Source organism: Sminthopsis crassicaudata, chromosome 1, assembly GCF_048593235.1.
Source record: "Sminthopsis crassicaudata isolate SCR6 chromosome 1, ASM4859323v1, whole genome shotgun sequence".
Lineage (NCBI taxonomy): Eukaryota > Metazoa > Chordata > Mammalia > Dasyuromorphia > Dasyuridae > Sminthopsis > Sminthopsis crassicaudata.
The window spans coordinates 31,134,422-31,152,335 of NC_133617.1; the positions used below are offsets into that span (position 1 = coordinate 31,134,422).

Genomic DNA, 17,914 nt, shown 5'->3' on the forward strand with positions numbered 1-17,914 from the left:
TGATCAAGGTTAAATGATTTCATAAAAATAAATACTGTTTTTATGCAAATCTCAATAAAAATAAAAGCAAAAAAGGAAATGGGAACTATAGCTACTATTCATAACAACTAAGAGGAAGTCAAATTTAAAAAGACATTCAGGAAAATAACACTAGGTAGCTTGATAATATTACAAATTAGGAAACATAAACACAATTACTTCAAAAGAGAATCCATTAACAAGCAATTATGTTAAGCTCCTTGAAATTTGCAAAGGACATCTATGTCCTGTACTACAATGAGGGTTAATTACTTGGATCCTAAATTTAAGCTTTATTCTTGCTACAAAAGAAGTTTAAAGAAAAAATTTCCCCTGTGCCATGATTAAATACATTTTTCATCAGATACTTACAGTTGAGAGTATAGAGGCAGAAAAGAGATGGGTTGACTTTATCAGTTAACTGAAATAGTCTTTTAGGTGGTTCTGCTTGCAAATCCATTTCATATGTAGCTGTCTTTTGAAAGCAGAAATGATCATCATCTCTGAAAACAAAAAACAAAAAAAAAAGTTCTAACATCGACAACAAAGACAATTTTGGCGAGATAGATTAAAAATATCAGATGGGCCTATTTACTAGATTAGTGGCTCTGCTGAAACTATTGTGAAAATATGAAATATCACTGTTGTTAAGTTTATTCACTGTTAAAAGGACTGGCATTTTTAATTCTGCCTTTTCTATAATGAGAGAAAAAATTTGGACAAGAAAAATAACAACCAAGAAATTTAAGTACAATATGAAACATAGTCTAGGGCTTTATGATACAAGTGAGAATTAAAAACCCAAGGTAAAAATAGGATAACATGGAGGTTTGGATTATAAAACAATTTTGTTTGTAATATAGGAACAATTTAAGACTATCTAGTTTGCTGAATTAAGGTATAAATTAAAGACAATAAGAATACATCATGTGTAAATGTCTGAGACAGAATACCATATCCTACAATGCTATATCCAATGTTCTTTCTATTATGTCTACAAGATGGATATATATGGATATATATGGATATATATATGGATATTAGTATTATATACTAATAATACATTAAAAAACTAATAAGGAAAACTTTTTAAAAGTACATCATGTGAAAAGAGGAAAATGGATATCTGAAATTATCTGACTACTTTTGGTGCTTAGAAATAATAGTATAGCTAAGTATACAGTCCATGGAGAAGGCGACAGATGGCAATCAACTTGACACGTGAATGGATCAAAAAATGCAGTCAAGAAGATGTAGAAATAGAGAGCTGGGTAGTTAACTGGGGGGAAAAAGTGAGCAAGATGATGCTAGCAGAAGTTATGAAAAAAACAGCTAGCAGAATAGTTAATGATGATACTGACAAATGACTAAAGCATCTAAAAGCAGAAGGTAGATAATAAAGAGAGATAGTAGACCTGCTAATGGAAGGAAAACCATATGATCATTTCATTCATGTTTATTTGGTTGCTGCCGGGTGCAAATCTTACACTTGGCACTGTTGTGGATGTATCAGAACAGAAGGCAGTAAATTCCTTGAGGAGCTTACCATCTAGATAAAAGAGATAATCATATACACATAAAAAGGATAACTAACAATACAAGGAAGTAAATGATAGTTGCCAAGCGAGTGGTACAAAGAAAAAGAATTAGGATCTAGAGGAGGAAGCCATCAGATTCAAGTGGGCTGATCAGAGAGGAGAGGGTAACTAGAGCATGAAGAATTGAGAAGGTACAGAAGAGTAGGAAAATTATCCTAGGAAGGCAGAGAGAAAAGTACAGAGATAGAAGCACGATTTGGGGATAGTAACTAGCACAATCTACAGATAGGGTCAGACTGTGGGGAGCCTTAAATGTCAGGCTAAGGAATCTGAATTTTATTCTGATGGCAATCAAAAAACATTAAAAGTTTCTGGTCAGGAAAATGAGAGCAACAATGTATGATAAAGGTCTGAGCTAAGAATCATTGTGAAAATAAAAATAGAAAGGATAATTATGTAAAATCTCATTAAGGGGAGAGATTTTGTGCCTTCCTGGACATGCAAGGAAGGAGAAGAGGAAGAAGGAAGGTTTATAAATAACATCAACTAAGGGGTCTAGCAAAAACACCCCTTAGGGATGAATGACAACACAACTGACAAGGAATCAGGAGGAAGAGCCTGTTTTGAAGAGGTACTGTATTAATCAATTGCTGCTGACATGTTTTCTTAAGTTTTCACCATCTTTAAGTGCATGAAAGGTAAAATACTTGGCTTTGGAACTTTGACTACTTGGAACTTAACCAGAACACTCTCTTAATTGGTATTATTCTTTTTTCTCCAGGTGGAGGCAATAGCATAACAAAAGATTAAGAAGTAGGAATACTGGGGTAGCTAGTTGGTATAGCACCAGCCTTGAATTCAGGAGGACCCGAGTTCAAATCTGGTCTCAGACACTTAACACTTCCTGGCTGTATGACCCTGGGGAAGTCACTTAACTCCAATTGTCTCAGCAAAAAATAAAATAAAATAAGAAGTAGGAATATACAAAGCATGCTTTGGGATTAAGTAAGATTTTTTTTTTCATTCTTCCAGTAATCCCACTTCCCACTCCCATATAACATTCCACTTTCAAGAGAAAAAGAAAAAAGTCCAAGTTCCTATCAGGAATTTATTCAGAAAAGCGATTTTCCAAGTGATACTCTGACTTCACTACTAATTCAGCTTTCCAAGAAAACTAATTGATGTTCTAAATAATGCCTCCAGGGCTTTTTGAGATGCTTGATTCTAATAAGTTAATTCTCTTATCAATGCAGGAAAATAGACACCTCCGGTATCAGAGAACTTAAATAGATGGAAACATTGTTCTGTCATGTCCAACTCTTCATGACCCTATTTAGGGTTTTCTTGGCAGAAATCCTGGAATGTTTACCATTTCCTTATCCAACTCATTTTTACAGATGAGGAAATTGAGGCAAACAGGGTCAAATGACTTGCCCAAGCTACCAAGTATCTGAGGTCAGCTTTAAATTCAGGTTTTTCTGACTCAAGGGCCCAGCACTTAACCACTGCAAGACCTAGCTGTCTCACAGATGAGAATTTAATTAGATAATCACTACTTGTACTACTATGGGCAATAATCCCTTACAGGAAATGGAGTAGCCCTTACAATCAATAAAACAGTGTGACAAGCAGTACAAGATCATTTCAAAAATGATTAAATGATACCTATTCTAATCTAAGGCAAACAAATTAGTATCACAGGAATACAAGTCTGTGTTCCAATCACTGCTGCCAGAGGCCAAAGTTGATTAGTTCTCTGAAGACCTACATCATCATCTAGAAATAACACCAAAAAAAGATGTCACATTTATCATAGGGGTATGGAATACTAAAGTAGTACATTAAAAGATCATTAAAATAACAGGAAGTTTGACCTTGCAGTACAAACTGAAACAAGACAAGAGACTAATAAAGTTTTGTCAAGTTAATTTGCTGGTAATAACAAACACTCTCTTTTTTTTTTAATTGAAGCTTTTTATTTTCAAATGCAAGGATAATTTTTCACCACTGACTCTTGCAAAACTTTGTGTTCCAATTTTCCTCCCTTGCCCCCACTCTTCTTCTAGATGGCAAGTAATCCAACATATCAAACACTTTTTTTCAACAACCCAAAAGGTGACTCTACACATGGACACCATCAAATGGTCAATATAAAAATCAGCTGATTCTATCTACACTTTACAGCCAAAGATACAGAAGCTCTATACAGTCAGTTAAAATAAGACCTGGTACTGACTGTGGATCAGGTTATGAACTTCCTATTGAAAAATTCAGACTTAAAAAGAAGAAAGAAAGGAAAATAATCAGATGCCCTCTGATCAGCCTACTTAAATCTGACAGCTTCCTCCTCTAAATCCTAATTCCTGTTCTATATACCACTCACCTGGTGCTTAGAAATAATAGCATAGCCAAGTATACAGCTCATAGAGGAGGTGACAGTTGACAATCAACTTGACACATGAATGGACCAGAAAATGAAGTCAGGGAGATGCAGAAATAGAGAGCTGGATAATTAAAACTGGAAGGGGAGGGGGAGGAGTGAACAAGATGATGCTAGCAGAAGTTATGAAAAGACATCTAGCACAATAGTTAATGATGATACTGACAAATGATGAGGGCATCTAAAAGCAGAAGGCAGATAATAGAAATAGTAAACCTGCAAATGGAAGGAAAACCATCTGATCAGCCCATTCATGTTTATTTGGTTGCTTCTGTGTGCAAATCCAATACTTGGCACTGTTGTGGATAGACTGGAACATAAGGCAGAGCATAAGACAATATAGCTTTGACCTTTGACCTTACAAATATGAAGTGGAGGTGAGGAATAGATTTAAGGAATTATACCTATATATTAATAGAATGCCTGAAGAACCATGGACAGAGGTTTACAACCTTGTAAATGAGGCAGCAACAAAAAATGTTCCAAAGATCAAAAAACCAAATGGCTGTCCGAAAAGGCTTCACAAACAGCTGAGGAATGATAGAAAGCAGGAAAAAGGAGAACGATATATTCAATTGAATTCCAAATAATAGCAAGGAGAAATAAGGTTTTCTTAAAGGAGAAATGCAAAGACGTAAAAGAAAACAATAGAATGGGAAATGTGAGATTTCTTCAAGAAAATTAGAGATATCAAGGGAAAATTTCATGCAGAAATGGGTATGGTACAAGACAAAAACAGTAGGAATTCAGCAGAAAAGATTAAGGAGAAGTGATAAAAATATACAGAAGAACTATACAAGAAAGATCTTAACATCACTGACAAAGATGCTGTTGCTAAAGGTATTCAATATGCCAACAAATCTGTAAAACACAACACAGGTCACTGGACTGGAAAAGAGCAGTTTGTGTCTCAATCCTAAATAAGGGCAACATCAAAGAATGTTCAAATCACCTAATAATTGTGCTCATTTCACAAGCCAGCAAGATAGGCTTAAGATTCTACAAATTAGGCTTCAGCAAGATGTGAACCAAGATATATCAGAACAGTAGGATGGTTTTCAAAGAGGTAGAGAAAATAAAGACCAATATTCACTGGATTATGGAGAAAGCAAGAGAGTTTCAGAAAAAAATTTCATTAACTTCATTAACTACACAAAAGCCTTTGAGCACAACAAAATGTAGCAAGTCCTCAAAGAGATGGGAGTATCAGATCATTTTACTTATTTCTTGAGGAACCTATTTGCAGTTAAACCTGTACATGGAACATCTAATTGGTTTAAGATTTGAGGAGTATGACAAGACTACTGTCAAGATAAAAAACAACAGATGCAGAAAAATTCTTTGAAAAAATATAGCACCAATTCCTAAGATAGAGTCTTCAAATTCTAATCATCTGGGAACAGTTTTCCACTATTCTCATGGACAATGTGAACTGCCAGAATTTTTGGAAACTTACTTATCATAAAGGTCTAAACAAAATTCTCCTATTGAATTTTTTGTCATATTAGTCAAAATTGTATAAAATCAAAATGAACTCTTTTCCTCACAAGATATTAATGAAGATAGCTTACTGATGTTATAAAGTGGTTATCTTGAAACCATCTGAAATAATCCCCAATACGGGAACTTTGATTTTCCTTTCAGGGACACAGTTTTCGGATAATAGATAAATAAATAGTGAAATGATGCACTAGCATTCTGGAAATGGTAAAAGCACAAAAGGGAGATCTCCAAAGACTGAGTAAATAGTCTCTGGAGATTTATCAGAAAACATTGGCTAACTATTGGAGGGTAAGTGTCAAGTATCAATCAGAAACCACTCAATTGGCCAAATTGTAGCCTTACAGTTGTAAACTTACTTGACAACACGAACAGAGCATGTCGAGAAAACACTGACGTCTGCAGAGCTGCAGTCAGGGTCACAGCAGCAGTTAGCATCACATTCTTCGGCTATCAGGTCACACACACACAGTGTAGAAACTAGAGAAAACACAGCGGGTCAATGAGGAGTTGCATAGACTGGTAGTAACTACGTTGGGCATTTTGATGCCCCGTCTACTTTAGGAGAGGGGCAAGGCCTGATCTCTGGTACAGAGAACTCCATGGGCAGAACAATTTAGGAGAAGGCCAAAATTATAATATGGGGGGGAGGAACAAACACAAACATATACAAAGAATCTTGATAAAAACAAAGTTTTAAAATGCAGAGGGGGGAAAGGGTACAAATGAAGTAGAGCAATTTTGTTTCTTCATTTAAAATAACACGTGTATGTATACACGTCTACACAAGGGCTTTTTTTTTAAGTACACAAGACAATTTTCAGATGAAGAAATTAATGCCATTTCTAATCACATGAAAAAAATGCTCCAAATCATTATTGATTAGAGAAATGCGAATTAAAACAACTTGAGGTGCCACCTCATACCTCTCAGATTAGCTAAGATGACAGGAAAAGATAATGATTAATATTGGAGAGGATGTGGGAAAAATGAAACACTAATAAATTTGATGATGGAATTGTGAAATGATCCAACTATTATAGGGAGCAATTTGGAATTATGCCCAAAGGGCTATAAAACTGTGCAGACCCTTTGATCCAGCATATCTCTACTGGGTCTGTATCCCAAAGAAATTTTTTTAAAAAGAAAAGGACCCACATGTGCAAAAATGTTTGTAGCACTCTTTTTCTGATAGCACAGAATTGTCCATCAACTGAGGAATGGCTGATTAAGTTTCGGTATATGAAAGCAATGGAATATTACTGTTCTATTAAAAATAACGGACAGTCTGATTTTAGAAAGGCCTGGAAAGATTTACATGAACTGATGCTGTGTGAAACAAACAAAATCAGGAAAACATTGTACACAACAAGATTATGTGATGATCAACTGTGAAAGTCTTGGTTCTTCTCAGTGATCCAAGGTAATCCTAATAAACTTTGGATAGAAAATTCCATTCATATCCAGAGAAAAAAAATTATGGAGACTGAAGGTAAATCAACACATTCTATATTTTTTCCCCTCCCTTTTTCTTCTATTTTTTTTCTCTCGTGTTTTTTCCCTTCTGTTCTGATTTTTCTCTCCCAACGTGATTCATAAGTAAATATGAAAGTAAAAAAAAGTGAATGTACATGTATAACCAAAAAGGTTTTACACATAACCAGATCAAATAAAAAGTAAACAAAAAAAAGTATAAGCACAGGACACATACAGAGTCCCTGCTCTAAAGAAGACAAGGCTTGTGGATTACTAGAGTTGGGGAGTTCTAAGGCACAACAAAGCTAAATCCCATTGGGAGTCTAAATCTGGAACCAATATAGTGAGTACCAGACATCACAGGCAGTGTCAGAATAAATAAATTGACCCAGAATGCAAAGCTAGAGTGCCAATTAATGGTAAGGTTATCCTATGAGTGACCACTGAACTGTCATCTAGATAAGAGAAGGCTTAGTCTCACCAAAAAAAAAAAAAAAAAAAAAAAAGTACATAACAAAAGTCTAGTTTTTATGCAATTCTCTTTTTTTCCTTTGTATTTTGAAATATCTATATTATGTTTGTCAAGAATAAAAAAAGATACATTTTTTTAAAAAATCAATGACTTGGGGAGTAGCTAGGTGGTGCAGTGGATAGAGTCCTGAAGTCAGGAGGACCTGAGTTCAAATTTGCCCTCAGATACTTAATACTTCCTAGCTGTGTGACCTTCGGCAAGTCACTTAACCCCAATTGCCTCCAAAAAAAAAAAAAAAAAAAAAAGAGCAATGACTTGGGAGTCAGATGACTTTGGTTAGAATCTGCCACATAAGTGTTGACATATTATTAATCTCTTTGGGTAATACTTTCATAATCTCTAAAGTGGGAGAAAAACCCCAGGGACTTTAACCTTCGCAGGTTATTGTTGTAAAGGGCTAAATAACAGTGATGGACTCTGACAGCCATTCCCTTCTCTGAGTTTCATCCTGTCCATCGTCGGAATTTATTCATGACATTTTCCATGGAAGTTCCCAGGCCCTGTGTCACTCTTGATAGATCTTAGATCTTAGAATTGGAAGAGATTCAAGAAATCATGCAGTTCAATTTCCTTATTTACGGATGAGGAAAGTGAAAGGCTCAAGAGAATGGCAACGACTTGACAAAGATCACACAACAGAAAGCAAAAATAGGCTTTAAACGCAAGACTTCAGAACTAGTGCTCTCTCCTCCTGCCCACTCTTCCTCCTTCTGGGAACACACCTTCTAAAGGCTCTAGGTTTAAATAGTTCTCTGTCTCCCTCCTCCTTGTGCTATCTAGCATTCCCATCCAGGTCAACAGAGGAGGGCAGATTTTATTAAGTTAATTCTCTTTTTATTTTAGTGTAATTTAGTCTGATTCTTTCTGCTGCCTTGCACTGCCAGCACCATATAAGTGATTCTGGTTTAAAAATCACATGAGAACTTAGTCTCCTTCAGTGCAGGAATTGTTCCATTTTTTTTTTTTTTTTTGTATTCACTTCATACATTCTTCCTGACTGATTCAAATTCTTTGAAATAATTTCTTAATGATAATAATTTAATAACTTCTAAGAGCACAAGTTAACCCTAAATTTATACACATGCACATCCCCTTAACAGTCCTGATCTACTAGAGCAAGGAAGACATGTCTCATGCAATTTTCCCATCTCTCCCAGCAACAAGGACAAAGGTCAATATATAGCAGATGCTTAATAAAATCTTGTTTATATTATATGTATTTTTTCTTGACTGTAAACTCCATGACAGCATAAACAGTAGTTTAAAATCTAAACTTTTTATCTCTTCAAGTGCCAGACTCAGAATTCTGCATAAAGTAAACTTTTTTTTTTCCCTGAGGCTGGGGTGAAGTGACTTGCCCAGGGTCACACAGCCAGGAAGTGTTAAGTGTCTGAGGTCACATTTGAACTCAGGTCCTCCAGGGCTGGTGCTCTCTCCACTGCGCCCCCTAGCTGCCCCAGGTAAACTTTCAATAAGCAAACATTGACTTAGTAATGAAGGGGACCTTAGAGGTCATCAAATACAAGCCTTTAATTTTTCATAAAAATAAATGAGTCCCAAAGGGGTCGAGGGGCTTGTCCAACGTCACAGGCAGCGCCACAGAGGGGATTGAAGCCCAGATCTTGTGTTCTATGTATCTCATTAATGTAAGCAGCTTAAACTGCTTATATATAACTTGGTGATACAGCAGGTAAAATCCTGACCAGAGTCAGAAAGACCCGAGTCCAAATCTGACCTCAGACACTTACTGTGTGAGCCCTGGGCAAGTCACATTTGCCTCAGTTTCCAGATTGTAATAGTGCCCACCTCACAGGGTTATGGTGAGGATCAAACATATATTGGATTACACGCCATCTAGGGGAGAGGGGGAGGGAAGGGGGGGAATTGGAACACAAGGTTTTTCAAGAGTCAGTGTTGAAAAAATTATCCTTACATAGGGTGTGAGAATAAAAAACCTCAATTAAAAAACACTGGGGGAAAAACCTCTTTGTACTAGATGGGGTGTTCAGAGCATTCATGGAGGACCAGCGCCTCTGCCGGAGAGCTTGGCCCTCTGTGGTAAACCAGCTCAGCTTGGATGGGCCAAACTGGCTGAAGGGCCTCAACCCGCCGCGGGAGGCCACAGGGCAGCTCCCCCAAGCGTGTGGAAGCTTTCACAGCACAATGGAAACTCAGAGGCGGGTCAGGATGCCAGGTATGGTCACCAGATGTCTCCTGTCCTACACTGGCCCTGGATGACTCTGTTTCACTTCAATCCACGTCACCCGAGTCAAGATGTCCCCCCATGATGTCATTAGTCCTCATCAAAAACGAAGGACAAACAACACAGCTATATAATAACACACAAATGTAGCCACAGAAATGCAGCTATGTTACCGTACCTGTTTGCTCTTATTCCCTGACATCCTTCTAGGCCCATGAAGACCTAAAATCTCATACGCTCTGGGAGTGCCGGCCAGGGTGGAAAGCACGGGACCTAGGGTCAGAAATCCCTGAACTCAAATTCTCTCTCTGCCACTGACCAGTTGTGGGCTGTTCCCTCAGTTTCCCCATCTGTAACACGGGTACATTGGCAGGTCTTTCTCCCAGGGTTGTGCAATGTTTGCAAACTTACAAGGGCCGTCTCAGTGTTAGCCGTTATTGTCACCGTTAAGGTTCCCTCTTGTTTTCCTGTGTCCAGCACTATCACAGGAGCTGGCCCCCCAGGGGACTTCAGCATGCAGCAGCCGCTTGCAGATGCTCTGGCTACTGTATCTAGGAGCTGAAGTCTCCACAGACTCTGGTGCTCCCTCTGCACACAGCAGGGGCTTAATAGGTGCTCGGGTAGCAGCTGCTGTATCTGCACACAGGGCCTCAATTTCTCCTCAGCACGAGTCCCCTCCTTCCTCCTCCTTTTTCCCTCTGCTCCCTAAGGGCTCTAAGTGCACACAGCAGGCGCTTAATAAGTGTGGTCGTGGGCCTCGGGGTCTGGCCCACGCCGGCCCGCTCACCCACCCCCACCTCCTCGGTACCCACCGTCCGTGACCGGGCTGGGTCTCCGGGTCTCCTGCTTCGGGAGCCTCGGGGCCAGAGTCACGAGCGACTGAGAAGCGGTCCCGACCTCGGTCGCGGAGTCCGTGGTGGGCTCAGGGTCCGGGCCCTGGGTGGATCCGGTGTGGGCCCGCGTTTGGGATTCGGGGTCGGGACCCCGCGCTGCCCCCGGGCTCAGAAAGACGAGTAGCAACCACAGGACACCCCGCCACCCCATCTTGGGCCCAAGGCAGGGCCCCCCCCACGCCGGAAACACGCGTCGTCTTGGAAACGGCCTAGCGGAGCGCGGGGCATCACGGAAGGAGGCGGGCCGGAGGAAGGACGTACGGGAGGGGGCGAAGCCGGGAGATTGACATCAGGGAGGCGGGGCCCGGCTCAAATTCTAGGGCGCGTGGGAGAGGGAGAGTGACGTCAGGAGAAGTCAGCAGCCTGTAAGGACACTAAGAGACTGCAGTCGGGGGCGCAGAGCGAGGGTCTCCTAAGAAGGAGGGCGGAAGGGAGCCGAGCAACAATTTACAAAGGGAAGGACATTGATGTCAGGGGGCGTTTAGGGAAGGGGCGGAGATTGACGTCAACAGCGGAACAAAGTTAGGGAACTGGAAGAGGATGACGTCAGGGCCTTAGAGACCTCGTGCGCGCGCGCGTGCGCACGCACGCACACACACACGAAAGGAAAGTGATCAATAATGTCAGGGGCACAGAGACATCCAGAGAACTGTAGGGGATGACGTCAGAATAAAGCCACTCCCCCAACGCTGGCTCAAATTCTCCCTCCTAGAGATTAACGTCAGCGGCGGGAGAATATCTAAGGAACTGAACGGGCATGACGTCAGGGGCTCGGGGCCACTAAGGGATAGGGGAGACTGACGTCACCAGTTTAGAAGGGGGCCAGTGATGTCATCAGTGATGAAGGCCAAAGGGACAAGAGACTGAAGACAGAGGGAACCTAGGGAAGGACGAGGGACTTAATGTCAGGGACATTAAGCAAGTCCAGGGAATTGGAAAGGGATGACTTACAAGGGCTCAGAAGTTAGGGAAAGAAAAGCATGACAACATGGGTACAGCTGTGAGAGTGTGATGTGTGGAGACACCGGGACGGGTGGGAACGCAGGTAGTGAACCTAAGGAAGGTGGGATGGATTCCAGGGGCAGCAAAGTGAGGTCGGGGAATGGAAGCAGATGGAATCATGGACACTCAGGGGAAGGGAAGACATTGGGGCCAGGGCTGTGGAGCCAGCTTAGGGAGGTGGAAGAGGAGCTGGGGTCCAGAGAGAGCCTGGGATGGGGAGGAGGAGGATGTCGGGGGAGCTAAGTCAGGGAAGTGGAGGCCATTGACATTCAGGATCCAGAGCCCATTTAAGAACTAGAGGAAGATGAGTCAGGGGTGCAGAGGAAGGAGGATGACTGGTGACTTCAGAGCCATCCCAGGAAGCTGGACAAAGCCCTGAGGACACAACAGTCTGGGAAAAGGAAGGAGGATGGTGTCAGGGGTGGGAGAGAGCTTAGTCAAGGGAAGGAGGAGGAGGCAGGGATGAGGGAGGAGAAAGGAATGGGATAGAGAGGGAGGTCAGGAGACAGGGATTGTTCTGCGGCTGGTGGAAACTGCTGGCAAGGAAAGGAGCCTCCCATGCTGTCCCAGATGTGCCGCTCGCTGCCTGTGTGACCTTGGACTAGAGCAGGGGGGCTTCCCGGGCCTCAGTTTCCCATCCACAAACGGTTGCCCAGTTAAGGGCACTTTCAGCTCTAGGAGAAGCGGGCTACCCTCATAAGAGGCAGTAATGGGAGCATCTTGGATCGGAATTAAAGGGAGTGGGTTCTAATCCTGCCTCTGCTCCTTACCACAGTGTGACCTTGAACAAGTTAGTCAGCTCCCTGAGCTGTCTCCTCAATATCTTGACAAAACTCTTCATTTTACTGTAAGCTTCCTGTTACTCCACTACGTGCTTCCCACGATTTATGTCCCTAACATTAATCCTCTTGTCTTCCCCTAGGTTCGTTCTCTGACTTCAGTCGCTGCCAGTTCTCTAATTTTAGTCTGCACTGCTGACGTCATCAATTATCATCCGCCCCCTTCTGGATCCCCAACCTAGTTCTGAACTGGTGACGTCAGTCTCCCCATCCCTCAGCGGGTCATGAGCCCCTGACGTCATCACCTTCCAGTTCCCTAACCTTGCTCCGCTGCGCTGACGTCAGTCTCCGCCCCTTCCCTAAATTCTCTTGACACCAACTGACGTCAATGTCCTCCCCTCTACAATCGTAGCTCGTCTCCCCTGCCGCTCTCCTCCTCCTTAATGTACTCTCACTCTGCGCTCCTGCCTTCAGTCCTCAGAGGCTGCTCCTTTCTCCTGACGTCATCCTCCCTCCCCCACCCCCGCCTGAATTTGAGCCTGGCTCGGGTCCCGACTTCTCCGCAACGACCCTTCCCCGGCCCGCCTGCTCCCGTGATGCCCCGCGCTCAGCCGCGGCAGTTGTAAAGAAAACGCTCGCCCAGGGCGTGGGGGGAGGGGCAGTCTGTGGCCCTAGATGTGGCGGGATGGCCTTTGATTATCGCTAGTCTTCTCTAGCCCGGGGCAGCGCGGAGTCCCGGTCCCGGACCCGAACCCCGGCCTACACCTGCACACCGCCTCTCCATTGCTGCTGATTCTGCCCCCGAGATTCCCAGAAGAGGTGCGGTCTCCCCTGATACAGTGTCCCAACCACACTTATTAAGCGCCTGATGTGTGCACCTCGAGCACGCTGAGAAGAAGGGGAAGACTCTGAGGAGAAACTGAGGCCCCCAGGGTGGGGATGGGGTGATATCCCTGCATGCTAATACATTAGCTGCAGCCCAAGCACCTATTAAACCCCTGCCGTATGCAGAGGAGCACCAGGTAGAACAGTAGGAAAGACAACCGTTCTTAAGTACAGCAACCAGAGCATCTGTTAAGTGACTGCTGTTTGCAGAAGTCTCCTGGGGTTGGCTACAGAGCGCGCTACACCTTTTTGAAGGCACAGATGGGGAGTTAAGGGGCGGGTACACCGAAAGTGAGCAGCCTCAGCTTGACTAGTACCAAAGGTCCTCCGCGAATACCCCCTACATCTCTTAGAGCTATATTGTGGGTGTGTGTATTGTCAAAACATTTTGGAGATACCCTGTTTCCTAGCAAAGGGAACTGTTCCATGGCTTGGCGTAATAATAATCCTTTGTGTCCTGGAGATCACCTTCTGGCAAAGTGTATCCCTCAGACTAGCACCGGGTGTTCATTGAAAGACTTTGCTCTCCTTATTTCCCAGAGCCATCCATCACATGCTCACAATTCCTGTTCCTTGTCACTGTGTTTCCTTGCAACTATGTTAATTAAATCCATTTTTACTTTATTTTGTGCCCGAGATTGACTTCTCTACCTCGGTTATCTTCAGCTGAAACATAATAGATGCTATTCCAGTCCTTTAATTTTTTGTGTATCTTTGTTTCAAATATGTTTATTGTAAACAAATTATTGGATTCTGGTTTCTAATGCTGTCTGCTATCTTCTACCATTGTATTGAGTTCATCCCATTCATAGTTACACTGCTAATTGTATTATTTCTCTCCTATTCTGTAATTCTTTTTTTTCTCCCTCATTGATTCTATTTTCCTCCTGATCACTGCATCCCTTAATCTATTGTTAAATCATTTTTCAGTCATGTCCAACTCACCATGACTTTAAGATACTTGGGCAGATACATGAGAGTAGTTTTGGACAGTTGTCCTCCTGTTATTCCCCCTCCCTTGAAATCCATGACAGGATAGATGGGGTGGGGGAGGGGCAGTGCACTATTCTGACAGGCACAGTGACCTGGGAATCAGGAAACCTGCTCTGGCTTCCAGCCTGGCTCACCCTCTAACCGTGACCCTAGGCAAGTCCTTTCCCTGGGCCTCATTTTCCTTTCCTGGCAACTGCAGAGATTGCACTAAACTTCTGAGGTCCTTTCTTCCACATCTGGCAGTCTATGAGTTTTATAACCTGTAGCAGAGGTTCTCAAACTATGGCCTGCAGGCCACATGTGGCTGGCTTGAGGACATTTATGTGCCTGCTGGGTTATGAGGGGTGGAGACAGAGTTTTGTTTTCACAATAGTCCAGTCTCCAACCGTCTGAGGGACAGTGAACTGGCCCCCTATTTAAAAAGTTTGAGGACCAAAAAAAAAAAAAAAAGTTTGAGGACCACTGTGGTAGACTGTTTCAAAGGGCCCCAGAAGCCTCTGGGGTCGGTCTGACTGTTCCAGGGCCACAGGACTTAGAAGTGGACTGAGCCCAGTCATATACAAAACCAATGGCCTTCCTTTTCTACCTCTAGCTCCTTGCCCAATCTGGGACAGAGTAAAAACCCTCTGTGTCTGGGACTGAGTCTGGAATCCCCAGATTCTACAATCCAGTGTTCCCTGATGCCAGCAGGCACAGCTGACATCCTTGGGCAATAGATGTCCCCCACACTGAGCACTTGATCCAGAACTGCCCATGAGCTTCATGGGATTGATACCTCTTCCGGCCCACCTGACTCCCTGTGTCTTTTCCTTCCCCCCTTCTTCCTCTTAAGCTGTAAGGAATGTGGGTCTGCATCTGTCCCTGGAGGCAAGTTCTCCCTCTCTGCCTAAGAGGCCAGTCTTGCTATGTGACTTCTGTCCTACAGTTGTCTTCCACAATTCAGTCTGTAACAGAGAGAACGTTGCTAGAACAGCGTTTGCCGGCTCAGACTGGAGCTCTCAGCATCCCCCTTGGAGGTGGGGTTTGCTCAGGTGACTCTACTGAGAAACAAGTGGCTCAGTCCTGACTCTGCTTGGATACTTTGGTCACTTGGGCTGATAATTAGTGAGGGAATTGCCCATAGTTTTTGGCCCCTTCTCCCCCACCCCCGCCCTGTCTTCCTACCCCTTTGCTAGCTTCTGATGACCTTGCAAGCTCAAGCTTTGTTGCTTTCCTTCCAAGGAGCTGAATGTGGGGACTTTTCCTCCCTCAGCTGCAGGCCCCCCTCTTGCTAGCTTATCAGCATGCTGAGCTTCTTAGGCAGCAAGTGAAACCCCAGAGGTCACCTCCAAGTCCCTGAAGCTGAGCACTGAAGATGGGGCAGGGGCTGAAATGCTTTCAGTCTCTATAGGCCCTCTGCCAGTCCTTTTCTCTGTCCCTTTCTTCCCCTCTGAGCTGATGGCAACAATTCCTGAAGTTCCATGGAAAAGGTCTTACCAACTCTGCGAGGGAAAGATGTGCCTCCCATGATCCAAGAGCACTCTGGAAATGTGTGCAGGGCGTTTCACATGTCACATGTCTGTGCAGGAGCCTTTCTGCTGATACCACCAGCGTGGCCCTCACCCTCTCCTCCTGAGATTACTGTCCCTGCTGGTCAGCACAAGGCAGAGATTTTCCCCATTTCTAAGCCAGAGCAACTCAGCTATAGAGAAACTTGAGTTGCTATCAGTTGCAAAATAAGTCAATTAATATTTAGTATTTAGAGTAAAAAGGGTTATTTACAAATTAATGCCCTAAGCTGTTGCTTTTGGTATAAAGAGCAAAAATAGCACCTGCTACACTATTTTATCTAAACCCCATTCACTTGACATAGGAAAATGGGGCATTTAACTTTTCAAGAAGTTACATAAGATTTCAGTGATCTTTGAGATAAAAATAAAGTGAATATGGTTCCTTTGAAAACCCACAAGCCACGCTGATACAGCAAGAATGAGTTCATCTTTCTTTTCCTAGAAGTAACTAATTTTTGTTTAAAGGTATCACATTTCCAGAACACAGACATTACAGGTAACATTTGCCAAGATTGAAAATGATTCTTCCGTATTTATTCCTCAAGCATTCAAAAAAAACATTTAACTAAATTTTTTTAAAACTTTTTTTCTTGGAGTGGAGTGGGGAGGGACAATATCCATTAGTAATGAGTTTCATTCACATTAACAGCCTGTATGACTATACAATTTTAAAAACAGGTTTGATTTTTTGAAAATTCATCTGAGGCAGCAAGTAGGCCTAAAAAAAATAGGCCTAAAGTTTTAGTCATTGGAACTTTCAGGAAATAATTTTACCATTCATCTTGTGTACTCAAAGTGATTTATTGGCTTATTAAATGGGGTTATTTTTAATTTACTAAGGAAATAAAAATTAGATTCACATTTTTGAGTCAATGAAGTGTATGGAGATAGAAGGTATGGGACTGCGGGTGGAGGGCAGAGGAGGAAGAGGAATAGAATGACATGCTCTGCCACAACCATCTTGGTTAACACACAGGACATCTGAGACTTGTGCAATTCTCATTTTGATTATGGATAGAATTAGAACATGAAAAGATAATATGTCCACAAAACTTAACCACTGTAAAAATCTGCATGTCCTCCTGAAGAAGCTCAGCCAACCATTGATGCCAGGTTGCCCTCCAATTTCTTTTTTGTGTAACATATTTACTAATTTAAGGGAATTTAAGGCTGCTGCCAAGTATTTTTAGAGAACTGAGTGATTGTTGGGCTGAGGATCCCCCATAATGCTGAAAGCCATACCAGTCCCCAATACCTTTCTGCCTTTGACTTCTAGAACATTCCTCTCCTCCAGTTTCTCTTATCCCCTCTCCCTGGGCTTTTCTTGATTTTGGTAAAGGAGGTAAAACATCAGAATTGACTCCTACTGGTTCTTTCCACAAAGGCCACCAAGAGGAGCTTCCCAACCAGCTCAGAGACTGTCGTGGCTGGGCAGGAGGTGGTGGAGGGCTGTCTGGAAACCATTTTTAGTTGTGGTTCAGTCACTTCAGACCTGTTCAACCCTCGTGACCCCACTTAGGGTCTTTCTGGCAGAGATATAGCAGTTTGTCATTTCCTCCTCCAGCTCCTTTTACACATAAGGAAACTGAGGCAAACACGGTGGAATGGCATGCCCAGATACACAGCTAAAGTATCTGAGGCCAGATCTGAACTTAGGAAAATGGATCTTCCTGACTCCAGGTCCGGAATTCGATCCGCTGCCTGGAAACCATGTCATACAGTAATTAGTTGAAAGATGTAGGCACAAATAGTCTGGAGAACAGAGGACAGGTGGGGGGGAGCCGCACAGATATGATTGTTTTCTTTTCATAGCCATGGGCTTGTTTTGTAGAGGGGAATATGATTTATTCTGGCTCCAGAGGGCAAAGCTAGGAGCAAGGGGTGGAGGGTGCAGAGGCAGATTTTAGCTCAGCCTAAAGCCACCTTCTGAACAATCAGGTGGCCACAACTCATCTCAGAAAAGTAGTTTAAGCAAAGCCTCCTTGACCCCTGTCAAAGACGCTTCCCAGCTGGGAGCAAGGCCAGGTGACCTTAGCTTCAGAATGAAGGGAGAGTCTGGCCCGGTTCTGGCCAGCCCTCCAGCCTCCAGCCTTCCTGGCCCAATT

General features: G+C 42.8%; 1 protein-coding gene and 1 long non-coding RNA gene across 3 annotated transcripts in view; one reads left to right on the top strand and one right to left on the bottom strand.

Annotated features, from left to right (window-relative positions):
* Positions 1-10,819, bottom strand: part of TCTN1 (tectonic family member 1) — a 35,380-nt gene extending 24,561 nt beyond the window's left edge. Inside the window, exons 1-3 of one of the 2 annotated variants that reach the window (XM_074297450.1) lie at positions 10,520-10,819; positions 5,856-5,976; positions 391-521 (exon numbers count right to left, since the gene is read on the bottom strand). In XM_074297450.1, coding sequence (XP_074153551.1) covers positions 391-521; positions 5,856-5,976; positions 10,520-10,751 — 484 coding nt within the window. In that variant the 5' untranslated portion in view covers positions 10,752-10,819. The remainder of the gene's footprint in view (positions 1-390; positions 522-5,855; positions 5,977-10,519) is intronic. The other variant, XM_074297448.1, reaches the window with a different exon arrangement.
* Positions 10,820-10,908: 89 nt separating this feature from the next.
* On the top strand, positions 10,909-13,966 carry LOC141559839 (uncharacterized). The gene is made up of 2 exons (XR_012487586.1): positions 10,909-10,965; positions 12,525-13,966. It is a non-coding gene; the product is annotated as an uncharacterized LOC141559839 (long non-coding RNA).
* Positions 13,967-17,914: the final 3,948 nt, after the last annotated feature.